The 21,802-nt window shown below is 44.3% G+C and overlaps 1 protein-coding gene across 4 annotated transcripts in view; it reads left to right on the top strand.

Annotated features, from left to right (window-relative positions):
* Positions 1–21,802, top strand: part of bahcc1b (BAH domain and coiled-coil containing 1b) — a 64,915-nt gene that overhangs the window by 18,200 nt on the left and 24,913 nt on the right. For all 4 annotated transcript variants that reach the window (XM_046378223.1, XM_046378221.1, XM_046378220.1 and 1 more), the window contains exons 3-8: positions 12,958–13,095; positions 17,064–17,174; positions 17,628–19,658; positions 20,140–20,251; positions 20,833–21,026; positions 21,436–21,576. In XM_046378223.1, the coding sequence (XP_046234179.1) occupies positions 12,958–13,095; positions 17,064–17,174; positions 17,628–19,658; positions 20,140–20,251; positions 20,833–21,026; positions 21,436–21,576 (2,727 nt within the window). The remainder of the gene's footprint in view (positions 1–12,957; positions 13,096–17,063; positions 17,175–17,627; positions 19,659–20,139; positions 20,252–20,832; positions 21,027–21,435; positions 21,577–21,802) is intronic.

Raw genomic sequence — 21,802 nt, 5'->3', positions numbered from 1 at the left:
TCGGCTGTTGTGTTTTGCTCCTCCATTCGATTCATTTCAGCTCTGTTTGGCTCATTCATATTGTAATGGCCTCCATTCAGCAGGGTCTATGTCCAGTTTGTTTTGCTGTCAGGGGCTCGGATGGATGGAGGGGGCCGTAGGTTCATCAGGAGGTGAGGTTAAAGAAGGAAGAGTAGTCGAACTGCCCCCTGAATCCTAACCCTTCAAGGTTTCACGCTGCTGTTGTACAAATTAAACAGATTGAGTATTTGGTGTGAAAGACAGCTAATGTGCTCGTAAATAGGAAATAGGTTCATATCTCTATGTGTGTGTGTGTGTGTGTGTGTTGTGTGTGCGTGTGTAGTAGAAGAAAGAGAGTAAGAAAAAGGGAGAAGCAGCTGTGTGGAACAGCATGGATCGTTACACAGTGACACACATGAAAGCATTAAGTATATTCAGGAGCATTCGTTGAATATACATGGAGTTGTGTGCAGGTTTGTGTGTTTGTGCGTGTGTGTGCGGTGTGTGTATGGTGTGAGAATCCCCTCCCATGCTCTTGCCTGAGCTGAGAGTAGTGAGGAAAAGAAAATAAGGAAAGAAAGCACGAGAGAGGGGGAAAAAACAAAACAAAACAAAAAAAACAACAAAGATCCGTCATCAGTCATTCATGGCTAATCAGTCTCGTGGGACGTGCACACACACACACACACACACACACAGAGTGCTGAGGTCCTAATCCTACTGGGACTGCTTGTGCCTCTGTGTGTGCCTGTCTAAATTTTGGATCCAGGCTGATTAGAAGCAAACTCTCCCTTTTTGCAAGTCTCTCTACCTCAACTTCTCTCTCTGTTTCTCTCCGTCTCCTCTCCTCTACGTCTTTGATTGCTGGTAAAGTGTCTCTTCTCCTTCTCTCTTTTTTTCTCTTTTGTCTCTTTAATAACCGCCTACTGTCTTTTCTGGTCGTTTTGATGTGTGTTTTTGTAATGTTTGGTAGCATGTGTGCATGCATAATATAGGGACATCTTTTGCATGTGAGTGTGCTTATTTCTGCCTCTGTGTGTGTGTGTGCATGTGTGTGTGTTTGTATGTCTTGCTTGCTTCATCAGAGCCTTTTCCATTTGTTTCAGCTTTGTCTTTTTCTTAAATCAAATAAGCTTGGTGTTAATGTTATTGCCAACACTGAATTACATATTATGAACACAATCTATTACCATAAGAATAAATAAATAAATGATTACAAGAAGACAAATAAATCTTAAACAGTTAAACAGTACAATACTGTGGATATGCCATGCAGACACATATTTTGCAGCCAAGAGAGCTGTTTTTGCATTTCGGTCCCAAAATATCAAAACGTGCACCCTAATTTTTCTGGTTTTGGCACTTGCTGGCATTATGTAAAAATCCTCTTGAGTCTGTATTGTTGTTACATCCAGTTAGAAAGTGAGGCTCTGTCTCAATAGCATGCAGTTTGCAATAAAAACACAGATTGTCTTTTCTTGGTAGCCAGGGCTCATTGTCACAATATTAATATTTTTTGATCATAACATATATCACGTTGCAAAATTACATTCAATACCAAGCCTGCATCTACCTGCCTTGATGACCGAGCTGTGGTTTTTCTCCACAGGACTTTTCTTCCACTTTTATGTATTATTGGATGTAATCTTTTTGTGCTAATTTGATTTTTTGCTAAAAAGGTCAATCAATGTCAATCAATGGAAAAGTCCAACTCTTTGACTCAAAGCAAAGATTCCATCAATTTTTTTAAAAAAATTCTGTTTAATACATCATTGTCACTGGAATATTTTTTGTGTTTTAGGGTGTTAGTTGGGGAAATCAAGCTGTTTGGGGGGATGTCATTGGGCTCTGAGAATTTGTGAAAGGTGTTTTTCACAATTTGTTTGACATTTCATGGACTAAATGATTGATTGAATAATTGGCAGGCTCATAGGCAATTAAAGCAGCTACTAATTGCAGCCTTAAAATCTTATATTCTAACACTTCATTAACCTCTTTCTCTTCATTCTTTCTTTTATTTACTTTACTTTTCTCCCCCACTTTCCTTCCTCATTATTTCCTCTCGGTGGATCTCTCCAATAATCTTTTATTCTTGTGTAAATATGACAGGAATAAGGGAATATGAAGAATGGAAAAGCCATGCTGAAATAAGGTCAGAGTAGGTTATTCTCACCTGCTTTCTTTCTCTCGCTCTCTCTCTCTCTGTCTCTCTCGCTCTCTTGCTTTGTTGCAGGCTTCTATCCTGTCTCTCTCTCTCTCTCTCTCTCTCTCACTCGCCCTATCCCTCCCTCCCTCCATCTCTCTGTCACTTGCTCCTTCCCTCTCTCCTCCACCGCTGGCTCCCTCGTTGCCTCTCTCTCTCTCGTGTTCGGTGCCTGCTGATCCTGCTCTTCTCTCTTGTTCTTCCCCCTCACACACACTGGCACACACTAACTGTCTGACGCCCACGCACACATACACACACACACGCGCATGCATACAGTACACATGCAGACACACACGCACACACACACACACACTGACACCTGCATGTTGAGCCGTTGAGGGTCTAATTTAAGTAAAGTGCTTCTCTAGGAACCACAACCCCTCAACTCACGATGATGGAGGGTGATATGGTGCGGCGTGGTTGAACACACACACACAGTTATACATAGAAGCGCTCACACATCCTGCTCCAGTGATACACAGATATGATTCTCAGTGGCGTGGGACTTAAGGAAGCATTGTAGATGACTTGTAAGTAGCATGCTGTAATAATAATGTGATATTTGATCCCCGTTGGGAAATTCACCTTTTCTCGGCTGCCGTCATATCAGACTGCAGGGTCAGTTACAGTGGTGCCAGAGTTGGTAGGGATTCGGTATCTTGCTCACGGACACTTCAGCAGGGTGGATGCTGGCTGACATGGATACGGCTGGATGTGGGTTTGCTGGGTGAAGGATGTCATCCTCTTTTCTCTGCAACCGCCCTGGTGCTCCACTTCTGCTGCGTAGGTGTGTTTGTTTCCACTGGAGTTTAAACTAACTTTAGCTGAAGCTGCTCCACTGCTACAAATCTGAATCACGAACCTTCATGGAAAAAAATGGCGTAAAGTGTTTTGGTTTTGGTAAGCTTCATCCTCCATTAAAGTTAAGTCAAGAATCACTAATTACTACATCTTACATTTCTCTCTAGAAAACTTATAAATAAGTAAATGGACGCTTGAGAGCAAAGTTTAATCTAAATCTTAGAGACCTTACACTTTGCTGTGATAATATTGCAGCAAGGCCTATTGACTCTTAATTAATTCATACTTCATTCTGAGTAATTATAGACCATGAAAGCTGTTTTACTTTGGCTACAGCAGCTGAGGCTTTGTCGCTTATCTGTGCATCCATCTGATGAATGTCCCGCTAATATTCACTTTCTTTTTAACTCAGTTTTTGGTCTCCACCACCTCTCAAGGGAAAGCTCACGGACTCTGCCAAATGTTCACCAGTTGGTTGCAGACTCTGTCTGTCTACTGTTTGGTGCTGGGCGAGTAGCATAAAGTGTTTTTTTTTTGCTGTAAACTGTTGTTGCAAGTGGAAATAATGCTATGAGAGCAAAGAGAGTCAAAGGAAAAATTAAAGTTGTTGGCCTGAAAACCAAAATAGTGTGCTTAATTCTCAGCATCTTTCTCAGTGGTTAGTATATGATCCTCAGGTAATATAAATATTTATTAACATTTATAATATAAATGGTACAATACATTTATAATATAAATGTTAATGAAACAAAAAAATCTTTTTTACTTTTTTGAGTGTTCCAAATCATAACAAATGAATAGTTAATTACTTTAATTTTAAAAGTTAATTTAAAATAAACTTGTGGAAACCGGCCTCATCTTCTCAAATGGCATATCATATATCATAGGCAGAACAAATATTGAACCATTGCACCACACAGTCTTGACATATTGTTAATGTCCTCTGTCATAGATTTAAACCGTAATCATAATCAGTAATAGTAAGTTAATAAGTAACAGAGTCACAAAACGCAGCACTAAAGAACATGTGTTTAATAGGGATTGTGTGCTAGTGTGCCATAGATTGTAATATGTAACCAGAACATTGTAAAAGTTGTTCAGCACATCATAAGATTCCTTAGAAACACATGTGTACCTGTTTATCCCTATCTCCACTTCGCTTCAGCTCATGGTGATGTGTTTTCTGTTACACTCACTTTGTGCTCATCCTGGTGTCTTGACCTCCTGGTGTATTTCATCCAGCTGCAGGCACATTCATCTATAAACCATTAGTGTGTGTGTGTGTGTGTGTTTGCGTGTGCTTGCTAAGGCTGGACAGTGAGTGGACCACAGGGGTGTGGCACAGGCATGTCGGAAGACCAGAACTCCCAGAGAAGGCCTCTTCACTGTTAACCAGAACTGCAAAGCAAATTGTGGTGTGCATACGTGTCTGTGTGCGTGTGTGTGTATGTGTGTGTGTTGGGGGTGAGGTGGGCAAATCCCTACACACACACACACACGTTAGACTGAATTGCATTATTGAGTCTCACCGCAGGGTTTCCTGAAATATCAACAACCTTATGCTTTTAATTAGCGTGTGTGTGTGTGTGTGTGTTTGCCTGCATGTACCATTTGTGTCTCATTCTGACACAGGCGGCAGCAGAACCAGTCTCGTATGACCCCTATTCCCCAAATTCCCCTGTTTTCTTTGGTAAAACATGGAAAAACTTACCCTGAGAGCCCCCCTCCTTCCTGCTTCCTAAGAATCTCTCATGTGTTGTGAGTTCATGCTTTCCACAACCATATATGGTCCTTCCTCCTGCTGTGGGTGGGTGGGTGTGTGGCGTCCAAAAAGTCTGTGGTCAACAGCAGGAACATTTTCCTCCTCACTCACCGTTTACTGGCGCATTTTGTGGGCCACGTTCGCCGATGGAAAACAACAGTGGAGCTCTTGTTTTTGTGGCTTTTCGGCCTGGGTTGACACAAGGTGCAAAGTTGCGCGTTTTCTCCGCTGTGTTTTTTTTAATTCCTCCTGCTTTTATTTCCTGTAATTTTCCTGGAGTCATGGATTCAGCAGATGATATACCTTTTAGCATCCTTGCCGACTCTTGATGGCACACATGTAGGTGCAGTGAGATTGGGATGTAACTACAGTAGTCTTGTGCATGCAGACAGAGAAAGATGGTAGTAGAGAGAGAGAGGTGTGTGTGTGTGTGTATGGATGGCGAGGCTCTGGTCTGCAGCCTGGGAGTCAGGCTTTGAGCTGTGCTGTTCATAGTCTGCTGATTTATGCGCCTCACAGGGAAATCTCTCATTTGTAGCTCTTTCATCTCATTTTTCCCCTCCACTCTCTTTCTCTCTCTCCCTCTCCCTTTCTCGTTCACTGTCCTCTCTCTTCTTTCCGCCGTAATGTGATTCAGTACAGCCGCTCATCCCAGGCGACATGCCATGCTTTGCTTGCACACCCTGCTCTCTCTAACATGAATGAGTCAATTGATGAATAATAAGATAGAGCAGAAGGAAAATGCTATCTGGATCTAGTCGAGCAAAAGAACTCCTTTTCTACCCTGAACGTTTTCTTTGTATGCACCGCTCAGGCGCTTACTCACACATTGAATGTGTTTGTGTCCCCAGTGCCATAATGCTTTTACGGACCTTTGTGTGTGTGTGTATGTGTGTGTGTGTGTGTGTGTGTGTGTCTACGCGCTTTCCACAACCGCCTTGTTTGAGTAGCCCTGTCACTTGTCCAATTCCGTGGTGTCAAAACAGATCAGAAAGGTCTGGCTTGACTCCTGCCCTCACATACACACAAACGTGCACACACCCTCACACACACACACACACACACAGATTGAAGGCTCAGTGCCAGGGCCCTTGGTGGTTGGAGGCTTATGAAAGGGTCGGACTGACGAGAGGTTGCCAAGTGTACGGCAATAAGCGTAACAGCCAAGCTAACGAGAGTCAGAACCTCTGACACACACACTCACTCGCACACACACACACACACACACATACACTGAGACTGTACTGTCAGGCTCTTGAGCTCTCTCAGTAGTCACCACCAGTGGAAACCAGAAAATGTGTGTGTGTGTGTGTGTGTGTGTGTGTGTGTGTGTGAGAGAGAGAGAGAGAGTGCTCAGTATATCAGTGTGTGGACAGAGGCTTTTGTTAATTGGCAAATGTGACAATGGAACACGAGAGGATATTGATCTTCAATCGGATGCAGATCGATTTAGCCCGTCATCCTTCCAGGTGTGTGTGTGTGTGTGTGTTTGAATGTGTGTGTGAATGTGTGTATTGATCAGCAGCAGTCCATTCAGAGAGCTACAACGAAGAATATCACTCCATGGCCTTATCTGGGTTTGCTTCTTTCTCCTTGTGACATTCACTATATCACCACCATCAGCACTCCCTTTGGTGTCTTCCTTTTCCCTTCTCCTGTTTGCTTCGTCCTCTTCCACCACCACCACCTCCTCCTCCTCCTCCTCTTCATTTTCTCCCTTTAGAATAGTGAGAAACCTTGGGACGATCTGGCCTGTTGTCTTGCTGTTTTGTTTCACTGTAGATTTCATCAAGCGCTCTTCAGCAACTGCTGAGACAAACACAAAAGAGGGTGGAAGGTTATTTTTTCTCTTTTTTCACTTTAGTTCATGCAATATTTTGCATGTGCTGTATATTAGTTGGTTTAATAAATGCATGACCAGATGTTTTAATCCAGAAATGAGAAAATAGCCTTGACGGATTTGGCGCTTTCCATCAATAGACACTTTGGATTTTGCATGAAAGCATTTACAGTGTTATTGTTTCTAAACATCCAAACAGCGCCAAGTATTTTGAGCAGACTTGATTGATCTGTCCTTAATTGAAATTGTCATAGTGTGCCTTAAAGGTGTGAAAACGTGAGTGTACTCTGAAAAAAAATGCAATTTCTTGCACGATTGTAGCCAATTTTTTTATTTATTTATTTATTTGTTTTTAGGAACTTTTATCTATTGGGGTTAAATACGAATTCCATCCTAAAATAGTCCTTCGCTATCATAGGTGTTATTTCAATCATCCACTCATAACAGCAATAGTCTGACAGTTTTCCGGGTTAAAAAGCTGCTTTCTGTGGAGAGTTTTGTATTCTTTTTTTTTCTTTTGTAGATAGATTCTTCCCATGTATGACTTTTAAAATGGCGTCTCTGAAGCTCTGGCTGTAAAAATTCTGAAGCACTGACACCAAATCCTGACGTTTATACTGTTGAAGCTCCAGATTTGCTGCTATCAAACACTATTGTGGCTGCACTGGAAATAAAACAACATCCCAAAATTTATGTTTGGCCCCGTTATCCATGAGAATACCAAAAATATGCCAAGCAGCAAAACCTGCCCAGAAAATCAAGGCACGTTTCCAGTACCTTTTTCTTTTTTTTTCAGTGTTTAAGTGTTTTTGAGTGGATTTTCCCCTCAGCAAATCACATTACAGTCAATCATGAATAAACTAAAGCAGATTTTGCTCACTGTAAGTACAGCTGACTGTATTAGTGTGAATAGAAACTCGGATTTTTATTACCTCGGATTGTCAACATTGGAGGATTCTCTGCCTGTGTGTTGACACACTTTTCCAAGTCATGATGCCAACTGGGAAAAATAGTAGGCATGCAAACACATTTTCTACTTTAATTACCACTATGGAGACTGGATAGAGCAGTTTTCTCAGTCAGCAGCTTGTATTTATGGTAAATAACATATGAACGTATAGTAATAAGCTGAGCATAATCATCATGTGACTTGAGTCAGGGTTGAGTTCTTTGACATAGATGGGTATCTGATCATAAAATCAAATCCAGTGACGAGTAGAGTTAGTATGATGTTTGTGATGCTCGTGTTTGATCTCATTCACTTCTCCTCTGATACGTCTCATCAGTCGTGGGTAATTCGGTGTGTTTGCCTTCATCATTCGGTGTTTTTGCTCAGAGCCAGGGGAAACTACGAGAGGATGCAGCAGTGACAGATGGAAAGGGAATGTGCGGATCAGGATAAAAACAAAGGCGGAAACAGAGGGCAGGAAGAGAAGGAGGGGAGGAGGAAAAAAAACAGGGACAGAAATAAGGTTTACGTTAGTGGCTGGCCTCCGAGATGATTTTCCATATCAGCAGGCCAGAGGGAGCGGGCAAATATGATTTTCTCCCAAACTTGCCAACAGAAAACAGACAGAGAGTGGTGGGAGGGAGGTGACAGGAAAGAGAGGAGATGGAGGGGGGGAAGAAGAGAAAAGAAAAAGAATGAGTAAATGGAAAAATATGGGGAAATGGGGGAAGGGTGGAGATCTAAGAGGGTGGGAGATGAAAGAGTCAACAAAGAATGCTGAGTATTTACATGAGTAAACTTACTAATCAATATCACTACTGTCTAACTAATTTTTCCCTTCAAGATAACTTTTATGACCACTGGGGGCACTTCAGGATGATTCATGCAATTTCAAAAATGCATGGCTGCTTAACTAAAAACTGTCTTTCTTTTCAATTGTCTGTTGTGGTAGATGAGGTACAGTGAGCTATGTGTGTTTGTGTGTGTGTGTATGTGTGTGTGTGTGTGTGTGTGTGTCTGCACTGCCAGGGGGCCTTGTGAAACCAGCCTGAGTCTTATATGAGCTGTGTTTTATTATGACTGGCTGAAAGACCACTGATCTACACTTGTACACGAGAAGAGGATTTGGAAGCGAAAAAAAAAGAAAAAGAAAAAAAAACACTGTAAAAATATCCTGTCTGAGAGAGAGAACGAAAGAGCGACACAAAGAGGGAGAATAAATGTCTAGAAAGGGAAAGTTTTGGATGAGTCTTTTTTTTCCTCCTTCCTCCAAATTTATTATGACAGCAGAGAATGAAAATATCAAGAGCAGAAGATGGACGGATTTCTACTTTTAAAATGAGTACAGTGTGTGTGTGTGTGTGTGTGTGTGTGTGTGAGTGTGGGTGGGTGTGTATGTATGCAGTGATGCTTTAGATCCAGCTGTATAAATAGACACACACACATCCTTCTGATTTGAGTCTCTATACACACTCCTTCTCCCGCTCGTGTGTGTGTGCGTGCGTGCATGGGAGAGACAGATTGGCAGACAGTTGAAGGCACTTGTGGTTGTGGTTGTTAGGGCGTCGGGTCGTGGTTGAGGTGAGGGTACTGTACATGTGTGTTCGTGTGCGTGTGCGTGTTTGTGTGTGTGTGAGTCAAACATGGACTGTTGTGGTTGTGGTAATTGTCTCTGATGCGAGGCAGCATTTATGGGTAACGACCCAACCCACTACCTCTCTCTCTCTCTCTCTCTCTCTATCTCCCTCTCTCTCTCTCTTTCTCTCCATCCAGTGACTAATTACCTGATTCCCTGTGGATTTGTTTCCTCCTTCCCCTACAACTGCTCGGGTTGTTCCACTAAATGAGACCATGCTGATAAGTGCAGACGCATTCAAACAGAGTCAAACTGAGCTGAGTCTGTTCACTCAGTGCTTTGCTGAAACTAACAGGATGAGTTTGAACAGCTGAGCTTCCTCTCTGTCCCGGAAGTGGAAGTAGGTTTTCTTCTCTTAGTTTGTCTTCAACAGGGTGTAACCAATTGCAGATTTAAGAATAAGTCAAGGGACATGTTGAAAAGACAAGTTTCTGCAGAAATTTCCACTCTTTCTATTGTTGTGTCTAGGCTGTATAGAAAATGTGTTGGGGAACTTGGTTTTGGGTTTCCGGATCTTTGTCTTTGTACCACTTAAAGTCTGAATTTGGCTTCAAATTCAGACTTTGTTGTGTTGTGTTGTGAGGAGCTGCAGCAGGATAAGAACAGTTAGAATGTAGGCGAGTTGCTCTGAGATAATTGGCTGCTTCCTAGATTCCTGTATGAACAACTTCCCTGATATTTACCTTTTCATCTGCGTTTCAAACTCTCCTCCCTTCCAGAGTTAAACCAGCTGATCAACTTGCTCGCCTCACAGGTCTGCATGTTGTACGCATTGTGGACATTTAGCTCCTCTGCGAGCCTCTGCAAACTTATCCATTCTTTGCATAGGTTTACAGAGATGCTAACATATTTATTCTGGAGATACATAATTCCAGTTTCAAAGTCTGAGCAATCCAAAACAGCCCTGACTGTAGTCCACGAAGTCCAGTTAGACCAAAAGATCCATGAGTCTGAAGGGTTTTCAGCTGCCAAAGCAATGCACTGTGGTTCACAACATTGGAAAGTTATCACGGCAGCAATCATTTGGTCTTTCATTGCAGATAAACAGTAAAAACGCGGCCTTTGAGTTATAAAGTAATTTACCAGGAATGTGGGAATGTGGGCTTGCACCTATTTGATTGGCCACTGCAGCATGTTGATGGATGATATCAAGTTGCACTTCAACAAAAGCTGAGTCTTTTGTCAGACAACCCTGCTTTGTTGTGTTGATGGTCTGGTTTCATTCAAATGAACGACTGGGCTTTGATAAGTTTTTTTCATATAAGGTTGAAGTTGATCTGAACATGGCTAGAGGGACTTGACAATTAAAGCAAACATGGCACACTATGTATTAGACCCTAAATTATTTTTGATGTAAAAAAAAATTCCCCTTTCAAGTTTTTGACCTTCTGTTTCTTCTGCCCTGCAGTATGTTAAACCTCCAGTAGAATTAAAGATTCAACACACAACCATTTATCCACCATCTTTATCAGTTTATGCTAATGCTGACCAAAACAGTCTCAGGTGACCGTGACAAATTGCGTGTCAGTCACAATCCTCAGGACTCCAGTTTATACCCAATCAGATCAGAATTGAGGAAAAAAAGACACGTCACCTTGAGTTTTTTTTCCTGATCAAGGATTCAAGGATCCAAGGAGCTTTATTACATTACATCATTACAGCTATGTATATGCAGCACATAGAGCATTGAAACTGAAGTGAAACTATTTCGGAGTCTGGTGGTGGTGAACCAATAGCTTTAATACCTCCTACCAGACGACAAGAGGGTGAAGAGCGTGTGTGAGGGACGAGTGGTGTCATCTACAATGCTGATTGCTTTGCGGATGCATTGTGCGGCAGTCGTGGATCAGCGGTTAGGGTGTCGGACCCGTAATCAGTGGATCGCTGGTTCGATTCCCCGTACTCCCCGTCCATGGCAGAGGTACCCTTGAGCAAGGTACCTAACCCCCACTGCTCCCCGGGCGCTGCACGCGGTCGCCCACTGCCCCGGGTTTGCTGTGTGTGTGCACGTCACTTGGGTGGGTTAAATAGGTTAAATGCAGAGCACGAATTTCGTTGGAGTGAGTTCCCTCCAATGACAAAATATGTCACTTTCAAAGGTGTGTGATGGATGGGAGAGGAACTCCGATGATCCTCTCAGCTGTCCTCACTATCCTCTGAAGGGAGATGCAATGCAGTTCCCAAACCAGATTGTGATGCAGCTGCTCAGGACACTCTCGATAGTCCCTCTGCAAAATGTAGTCAGAACGGGGGGTGGAAGCCGTGTGCTGCTGAGCTTTTGGTAATGGAGCTGGTGTTGAGTGACTGGCAAGGTTCTCCACCAGGTGGACCCCAGGGAATTTGGTACTCTTGACGATCTTCACGGAAGTTTCGTCAATGGTCAGCATGGTCACCCTGATCCTTCCTGAAGTCAACAACCAGTTCTTTGATCTTGTCCACATTGAGAGACAGGTTGTTGGCTCTGCACCAGGCTGCTAGTTGTTTCATCTCCTCTCTGTGCGATGACTCATTGTTGTTCCCGATGAGAGCAAATTTGACAGCAAATTTGATAATGTGGTTCAAGATGTGCATTTCTGCACAGTTGTGAGTCAGCAGAGTGAATAGCAGTGGTCAGAGCACACAGTCTTGTGGAGCCCCAGCGGTCAGGGTGGTGGTGCTGGAGATCCTGCTCCCGATCCAGACCATCTCAGGTCTCCCTGTCCAGGATCCAGTTGCAGAGGGAGGTGTTCAGGTCCAGTAGGCTCAGCTTGCCACTCAGATGTTGTGGCTTGATTGTGTTGAAGGCTGAGCTGAACTCCATGAACAGCATACGCATGTGTGTGTCTTTATTGTCCGAGTGGGTAAGGGCTAAATGGAGGGTGGTGGCAATGGCATTGTCTGTGGACAATCTGCTGTGGTTCCAGTGACAGGGGCAGCAGGATCTTGATGGGCCTCATGACGAGCCTCTCTAAGCACTTAATAATGATGGGGACATCACTGAGGTGGACACTGGAGACTTCTTTGGCAAGGGGACAATGACAGTTGACTTGAAGCATGTGGGAGCAACTTCACTGCTCAGGCAAATGTTGAAGATGCCAGTGATCATAATTTTAAGAGAAAAGAAAATCAGATATGTGTGCCACACATGAAGAGAAAACAAATCAGAATTGGGACAGGATGAATGTAGCTCAAAGGGATTAATTTCTCTGGGGCAGGTCATGAAATTTAATTTTTTTACAGCACTACTCGGAAATATTAATATTATCCAGATCTAACGTGTCTGACTTTTTACCTTCTAACAGGAAAATAATCCAGCCTCAAACATCTGCTTTCTGAATTTTCTTCTGATATTAAAAAGTGTTTTGAGTCTTGTGATAATATTGTGGGATAACTCATTTCATCTCTATGCACTATATTTTAAAGAAAATGACCATGTCCACTGCCATGTTGTATTTGTAAGTCATGCTTGCAAAGCAGCAAGTGACATATACATCTCTGCACAAATGGAAGTCTGGATTTAAAAGCACATGAGGCAGTTTCATACATGTGTGAAAAACTGAGATGTGTTAAAAGAATGAAGCGTTTGTCATTTACACATTTTCCTTTTTTTAACTTATAAGGAAGTTTGACTGCATGTCTGCTCTTTCTCAGTTAATACTTAATAGCTTCTTAGTAATTCTGTGGTGTTTCTTGCTCTTTGGCACCTCAGTCACCTTTTGCTAGCCCCTTGGCAAATTTTTATCAGTGACCGCCTCCTCTAACCTCCAGCCTCTGTGTCTCTCAGGTGCTTCCTTCATGGGTTCCTTCCTGGCCAGCAGTACCCCTCACCCTTCGGGACCAGCAGCCTCCCCCTCCTCCCCCTCCTACAGGGCTGGACCCCATTCGAGGGCTTCCCCTATCTGGTTCCCCCATTCACATGAAGGTAAGAAATGCACACACAGGAGGCAGCCCGGAGTGCTTGGTTGTCTGGTTAATCCAGGGTCTTGGTTTGGGATTAGATCAAGATGGAGCCATTAAGTGGTTTAACCAACACTGAGCTGAGGCCAAACACACACTGTAGTGACGCCTCAGATGATGCTACTTATAGAAATACATGAACACACATACACAAGTCTCTTCTGCCTCTGTACGTCAGCAAGCATGTGGCTTTGTGTTTGTGGCTGTTTTCAGAGTTTAAGCGTTGTGGTGCTTTGAAAACTTGTTCACAACCAAAACCTTCCTCTTCCTCTTCTCTCAACCCATAAATAAGCAACACCTTCATGCAGTAAAAAAAACAAAACAAAATAAAACTATCCTAATCAGTGGTAATTCAGCTTTAGATCCCTTACTTGTACCCCCCTCCTTTCATTCAATCATCTCTCAGCTCCGTAGGGGCGAGTTTTAAGTTTCATGCGCTCCTAGACCCCCCCCACCCCCCACCTCTCTCGCTCTCTCTCACACACGCACACACACACGCACAGTTATGTTTCCACCACTTTTGGGGACATTATATAGACTTATTTCCCGGAGTCCTAACCCCCACCTAACCATAACAGAAAACATTACTTGTCTAATCCTAAACCTAATCCTAACCTCAACCTAACCTTAACCCCAACCTACCCTCAAACCAAGTCTTCACCCTAATATTTAATGATTTACATTGTGGGGACTTGCATTTTGTCCCCATAAGTAAGGCAGGTCCTCACAATGTGACTATAAGCAGATTTTTGTCTCCACAACCACAGGAATATGCATACTGAGACACACACACACACACACAGACTGAAACCCCCATTTCCACCATCCTCGCCCTCTTCGCGGCTCCCTCCCCCCTCTGACCGCAGCCCCACCCTCAGGGCCCCTTCTGTGCTAACCGACCTCCAACGGCCCCCTTCCTGATCAGACACACACATGCACACAAAAATGTGCGCATCCACATGCATCATGTCCTCTTTCGACTGTTAACCGTTTGTGGTCAAAGGCTGAGCTTGACTTAGTTATCTGTCCCTTTCAGGTACATGTGTGTATTTCTGTGTGTGGAAGACAATTTGTCTTCTGACAGCAAGATGGGTCTAAAGAGATAACCTCCAAAAAGACAGAAAAAACAGCTTCCGCTACAGGCTGTGTTGCTCAACTAACTGAAAACGGTCAGAATCAGAATTTCACAGTTTGCCATTTTTTCACAAAATGTGAGTGAATAAATGATAACACCCAGGGATGTCACCTTGGGATGGTATGTGACGTCTCAGGTGTAATCATTAACATGGTGGGCCCATTTCGACAACCTGGTGTAGTGCATGACTTGTGTTATTCATGTTATTAGAACCTGTGCCTTTTCTGCTGTTACACGTCAAAACGCTTACAGTGATAAAGGACTTGTTTGGCTTGTTTAACAGCACTCGGCCAGTGATCCCTCAAACCATTCGACCAAACAATAGCAAGCCCACATATTTGTCACTTTTCCTCCAGCTGCCACAGTTTGGAGTTGTGAAATTTTTGGTGCAACCAAGGAAATCCCACTGATTTAGAGATAATTTCTCTTTGTAATCAGCCTTAGACTGCTTTGTAGCTGAAGAGCAAGAAAGTCAAACTGCTGTTTATGAGGCAGTTTTTATTTCCCTCTTCCAAGTTTTAATCTGTCACATCCTGTTGGTGAAGAAGTGTACACACCAGAATTTAATTTGAGCAAATAAGTCAAACACGCTCCCTCTCAGACGGGACACTTTTCCACAGTAGCCCAAATTTGCGATTCAAGCTCATAAGACTAACTCATATGAGCTGCGTTTTCACATAGAAATATCTCCCAGTGCAGTTTTAAAGCTTGAGAGGAGACAAGAGTTTTGTTTGTACAACTGCCTCATTTGCAGCTCATCGAGCGATAAATAGCAACAGTTAAGCCCTGGAAATGAGCACTAATGTCGCCCGGAGTGACTGTCTTAAATCAGATTCATAGAAAGAGTCGGAGGCTCAACGTAAATGCAAGAGAGAGCAGCTGTGGCGAAAAGAATGTGTGTGTGTGTATGTGCGCGCGCCTATCAGACAGATTTTGAGTCTGTGTGGCTCGGCTTTGATGTCGGAACACACACACACGCACACTCACATGCACAAACACGTGCACACACACTACAAATGATTGTTTTTAAGAATTCAAGCCAGGGAGCTCCAGTAGGCGGTCTGCCAGCTGGCTGCAGTCCAGAGAGTGGAGCGTAGCCAGCACAGAGAGAAGAAACCTGTCCGATACACACACACACACACACACATTGTCACAGATTAGACATATTCACGAAGAACTGCAGTTGTTTGATAAAAAGCACATATTCCCTCACACACACACATGCAAAAGTCTTTCTCTCATTCCCTCTCTCTCCCACTCACACACACGCACACACACACCTATCCTCAACCACTTGCTCTGCCTCTTCCACACCTGTCCTTGTTTTTTGCCCCCTCTTGTGCTCTCTCTCCTCTCCTTGCCTCCTTTTCCTCTTTCCTCTCATCTCATCCATCTCAAAGCACTCCCCTTCCCTTTCACTTCCTCCTTCATCTCACCACCCCCCATACACACATACACATGCACAAACACACACACACACACACACACACACACAACCTATGCAACACACTCTCCCCTCTCCATAAGCCTCAGAGCAGCACCAGATTGGAGGTCTTTATATAGTGACAGCCTTGTTCTTCTGGTGTCTGCTTTACTTTTACACTCTTTACATCGTTTGTTCAATCACCAGCCTCATCTACCTCTTTTTCCTTCCTTCTGCCTTTTTTTCCTCTACATGTCCCTTTTCTGTCTTTGTTCCCCTCGTCCTCTCGCTCATCTCCCCTCCCTCCCTCCTGAGGTTTATCACTCATCATTACCCGGGGGATTGGCTTTAGATGGCTGATAGAGCCTTTTGGCTAATTGTCACCATTTAGATTCTCTGGTTGTTAACCAGTCAGAGTAATCACACACACGCGCACAGTGCACACTGTTATGCATTTACATTGCAGCACGAACACGTAGACACACTACGTCCCACACACACATGCTGGGAGCAGTGAGGGGGTGTTGGTGGTTTTGCAGCGACTGTGGAATGCGTAGGATGAGTTTTTATGGAGTGTTGTTTACTTTGGCCACCACCGTTAAACTTTTAACGGCTGCCAATTAACGGGCCGGCAAGGACACTCTGTGGGGCATGAAACCAGCTGCTGGAGAACACACACTCAGTCAGTCACAAACACACACACAATTCAAGTCTTTTAGCCATATAATGTGAATTTGTTTGCCTCCTATACATACTGTATATGTGTTTGTGTATGTGCATGGGCCTGTGGTGATTTTGCTGTTCTTTTTCTCCAATAACACCCCACCTCAGCTACTACGACAACCTCCTCCCGCACACACATACATACACAATCACACTGACCCTCACTCATCCACCCCCATTAACAAAACCACCAAGACCTCTTCTATCCTTTGGTGCAGTTCAACGTCCTTGAAGACAAGGAACAGAGTGGAACAACCATTCACCTCCCAGTGACCTCCTGGGAGGGCTGTGTGTGTATTTTAAGGAGGGGGTTGCGATGCTTCATACTATTTGTCTTGGGTTTGGGAAAAATGTGTTTTGTAGAAGAGAAAATTCCATCCAGTTAAATGCTGCAAACGTTTGGCAGTAGCTGTCGGCTGTGGTTTTTGTCACCACTTTGTCCACTGTAAATAATGTCAACTCATGTGGCGTGTTTGTGCAGAAGTGCATTTATGGAGAAAGTAGCACTAACTGGCCATATTTTTTTCTGTGTTTTCTAAAATGGCCCCATTTCATGATAGATTGTAGAGATAAACTGTTTGTTTAGAGGGCTGCTGAATGTCAACGCCGGGGAGAAACATCAATTCTTTCTCGTTCTTCCTCCCTCTGACAGGGTACCCCAGCTATTCAGGAAGTCTTGCTTCTCCTTTTCTCCCCATGAGTCCCCTTGATCACCATAGCAATGGTCTTTATGGACAGCACCGCTTCTATGAAACTCAAAAAGGTAGGTGTTAGGATGTGTGTGTGAATGTAGTGGGAAAAAAACACTTTGTGTATACTTGCCCAAACTGCTTAATCAGCACTTAACGCAGAAGTAAGAACAGCTGGTAACTCTGGGTCTAGCTTTTCAGTTTGGCAACATCTCATTCCTCTTTCTCCAGATATCACAGAAACACATTTTAACATTGTGATTTATCTGAATAAAACTGCGGTTGCCATTGCTTGTGCATAATTAAAGTATCATCTTATCAGCCCGTCATATCCTATAGCATAAATTTATCATCAAAGTCTGTATCATTCAGTAATGACACAGTGATATTATTGTGCATCCTTAAATAAAACACTTTGAAAAGTAATGTTTTTAACAGATTCTTGGCAGAAAACTTTTACATTTCTAGAGATTTCTTGAAACCTTCAACATCAGAGATCCATTTTAAGTCTTCTCCTCTCCTCCCAGATCACTTTTACCTGAGAGGCCTTCCTCCACAGCCCCCTCTGCTCTCTGCCACTCACAGCCTTCCTCCACTGTCCAGAACTGCCCCGGGCCACCCACTTGGCTCTTGCAGCCGAGAGGCGGACAATGGGGGAGGAGGCGGGAAGAGCACCAAGGAACAGGTTGAGAAAGGGGTTTCATCCCTGTCAAAAATGAGGGAGCGATCAAGCAGCAAGGAACGGCACCAGGAAAGCAAAGACAAACAAAATCAGCTTCACCATCACCAGATGAACCCTGCCACCACTCCACCTGGCCACCACCACCAAACTTACCCCCACCCTCACCATTCCCTTCTTTCTCACCTCACACCACAGGGCAGGGAGGAAGATCACAGAAACTCTTTAGAACGACATAAGGAGTACAGGGACAGTGACTCAGGCAGTCAGGAGACAAAACATATGAGTGCCTGTAAGCTGTCCGGTGGTTCAGTAGCAGAGGCTGGCTCTGGAGCAAAGGGGGGAGCACTGAGCAGCTGTAGTGGTGGTGGGGTGTGTAGACCTCCATCTGGAGGTGGCAGGCGGTGCTCCAAGGATGGACCCATAAATGGGGAGATGAGGTTCAGCGAATCCTCATCCTCTTCCAATGAATGTATCAGAAGAGGTGCAGCTACAGCAACAGCCATTTTGGCACCTCCAACCCCCCACTCTGTAGCCTCCTACTCCATGCCTCCTCCACCACCTCCTCCTCATGCCTTGCACATGGGTTCCACAGTGGCAGGAGGGTGGCTACACCCTGCACATCACCATCCTCATCCTGAGTTTTATTGTCCCCCAGCCCCTCTTACACTAACACCCTCCAAAGATCCGGCATCTACTCCTGGAGGGTCTGGCAAGGAGGCAAAAGTCACTGGCCCAACTTATGTGCCCTCAGTTGTGCCACTGGGAGACCTGGGAGCCAGTGACTGCCGTGGAGCAGGAGGAGGTGGGAGAAAGGGAGAAGACAAGAGTGGAGAGGGATCATATGAAAGTCCATCTCATCACCTCAGTCGACTTAGTAGTTGCCAGAAGAAGGACAAATCTCAGCCACACCAGCAGCAGCAGCTGGGATATGGCAAGGCTGACAAACCTCCTGACTGGAGCCACCAGACACAACACTTTCATAAACTCAGCTCCAACGTGAGCTCTCAGCCTGAGCTGCGGTCCTGCAGCATGGAAACATCTTCATCCTACAGAGAAGAAGTTCTGGACGATGTTTACCGTCCCTCGTTCCCACTAGAAGCCCAGGGGACACACCCTGGTTCTGGACAGGGCACACCCAAGAATGGTTCAGAGATAAGCACTCCTCCCTTCAGGGACTGTTCCCACTCAGGGTCTCATCCCGATGGGAAGGTGGGGTCAGGGGCTCACAGGGAGGGTCAAAAGATCGCAAGGATAAGACACCAGCAGCACAACAGTCACGGAGCAAGTACAGAAGAGAGGGGAAGAGATGGAGGTCAGACAGTACCTTCATGGGGGGCTCGAGGGGGTTACCAAGAGGACCAGCAAAAAAGCTCCCATCATGCATCAGCTGGCAATGGTGAAATTAAAGGGCTAAGCAACAGGGTTCCAAGCAGTGACCACAACCAACCCCATTCTCAGCTGCCTCCACCTCTATCCCGCTCGTCATCACACTCCACTGAGGGTGAGGGCAGTGCCATGAAGAACTTATTGAACTACAGCTCCCAGCAACCTCTGCTGCTGCCACAGCGGGGCCCTTTTGGAGGTTTGGGCTGCCTCAAGCAGGGTGCAGAGAGATCAGAGAAGGGGGACAGAGGAGGAGCTAAAAGCAGCACCTCTCTGCAAGATCCTCCCAAACAATCGCTCCCTCCTCGCAGAGGCTCCACTAACGACGGAGAAAGAGGTGACAGAGGTGGGAAGGAGGCAGGGGAGGCAGGCGAGGGTGAGGTGCGACAGCCTCCTGTGGGTATTGCGGTTGCAGTGGCCAGGCCCCCCCATCGTTCCCCAGACAACACCCCTGGACACAGCAGACAGGGTAGAGTGCTGCCCAGCATGAAAGGTCAGACATCATTTATGCTCGCTGCACTGAAAGTCAATTAATGCTATTTCTGTGCTCTGGACTGCATCAAGCGAAAACCTGAGAAGTCACTGATGTTGTACAATATCTTACATTTTTTATTCCTTTTTGACTTTTACTGTGGACTTATCTTAGACCCTTAGACTCAAACTGCAAACAGCTTTTGTCACTACGCTCAGGGATAAATTCATTCTAGAGATATTGAATTCTGCATAGGCAATGATTATCAGAGACCTTCCAAAAAATTTAGAAAACATAAGAGGCATATTGAGGGATGCAAGAAATGTATATTTTCTGAGTGTTATATTGTCCACAAGAATTTAAAAGTAGACCTTCCCTTTAAATGGACAGACTGTCTTTGGTGTTCTCATAAGTACGGTTGTTTGAAACATTCTCATCAAATGGTATTTTTGATTGGTGCCTGTCAATTGCTGTAAACATGTTACTTTGGTTTATAATTCAGGGGTGTCTCGCCCTGTGTATCCTCTTGGTCGTGAAGCTGAGGAAAGGAAGAGGATGACAGAGGAACAGATCAGTCTACACCACCTGGACAGAGACAGAGAAATGATCATCAGGTACACTTAAATTCACAAACACCGACACATACGAACATAGACTCACAGACACACACACACACACACACACACTCATGCAGGGTAGCATCTTTTCATTTATCCTCACATCTGATAAGCTGCACTTCTTTTATTCTCTCGGCTTCTCTCTCCCAGTCTGAGGCTCTGCTTCTCTTTTCTCTCATCCCCTCACTCCATTTACTCTTCTCACTCTTTGATGTGGTATTTCTGTACCCCCTCACTCTCTCTCCTCCCTTCTCTCTCTTTCTCTCTAAGATGAGATGTGGTGCATTAATGTTATGGGGACTAATACGGATGTCTCTGAAGTATCAGGCTCTTATTATGTAGTCATATTAAGGGAAGAAAACACATAATGAGAACTCATAGACCGGGCACAAGATGATGGCTGTTCCTGTTGCCGTCATATTTCCTTTTCTTGATGAGTATAATGGTAGTAGTGGTAATGAAGATGACAAGGATGAATATAATGATCATAATGATGGTGATGATGATGATGATGACAGTGACAATACAAAGGATAATCAAGATAATGACAAAGTTCACCCCGCCCACCGCCACGACAGGGAAAACAAGGATCGTGTGGAGTTCGCCAGGATCCACCCTTCTAGTAGTTGCCATGGTGACCTGACCTCTCACCTCCTGGTTCCTGGAGGGGCCAGTCAGTTAGGGGCAGATCCTGCTGCACATGCTCACCCAGCTCACCACCACTGGATGCAAAGGACAGGAAGTCCCTCCCTCTGGATGGGGCATTCATACAGTAAGTAGAGTGGGGTGATCAGTGAACAGTTTTGCTTTATACATAGAATGTCGTCTGCATTTGTTTTTTATTTAATATGCTGAGATAAATATGTTTACAGTAATTTGTTGAAAACCTGATTTAAAATTTGTAAAAAATTGAAACTCATTTTATCATTTCCACACACAACAACTGATACATCAAAAGCATTTTTGAAGTTGGCTTAAATTCTAATTTAGCCCAACATGGCAGGCAGCAGAAGATTTTTCTTTTCTACATATTTGAACAGCACCAGCAATTTTTCTTGATTGTTAGTTGAATGCATCCCAGGATTTACCCGCTAAGCTCAACACTATCTTTTTGGAGTAGTAAAATAACTATGTAAAAGTTGCTCTCATTTGACTGTGTTATTTGAATATCTTTATTCCAGGTCTGAGTCATGTGGGAATGAGCCCCGGCTTCCCACCAGGTCTGCCTGGCCCTCTGCAGCCCGTCTTGGGTTCACTCACTCAAGACCCTAGCTCCCCACTGGTGGTTCTTCCAACAGAACCCGGACCTCATCATCATCTCGGTACACTAAACCTTTCTTTTTACAACCACAGCACACACACAACCAGCAGAGCCCAAACTCACTGCTGTCTACCCATACTTACTGCTCCCATACCTCCCTCCTTCTCTTCATCTGTACCATCAGAAACTGCTGCCATTTCTCTCCCAGAGTTTTAGTATCATTGGCTAATCATAATATAATGCTCAACTAAGTCCCTCTGTCAGTGGAACTTAGTGTTTTATAGCTT

Source organism: Scatophagus argus, chromosome 21, assembly GCF_020382885.2.
Source record: "Scatophagus argus isolate fScaArg1 chromosome 21, fScaArg1.pri, whole genome shotgun sequence".
In the NCBI taxonomy this organism is placed as follows: domain Eukaryota; kingdom Metazoa; phylum Chordata; class Actinopteri; family Scatophagidae; genus Scatophagus; species Scatophagus argus.
This window is presented reverse-complemented; position numbering and strand designations above follow the sequence as displayed.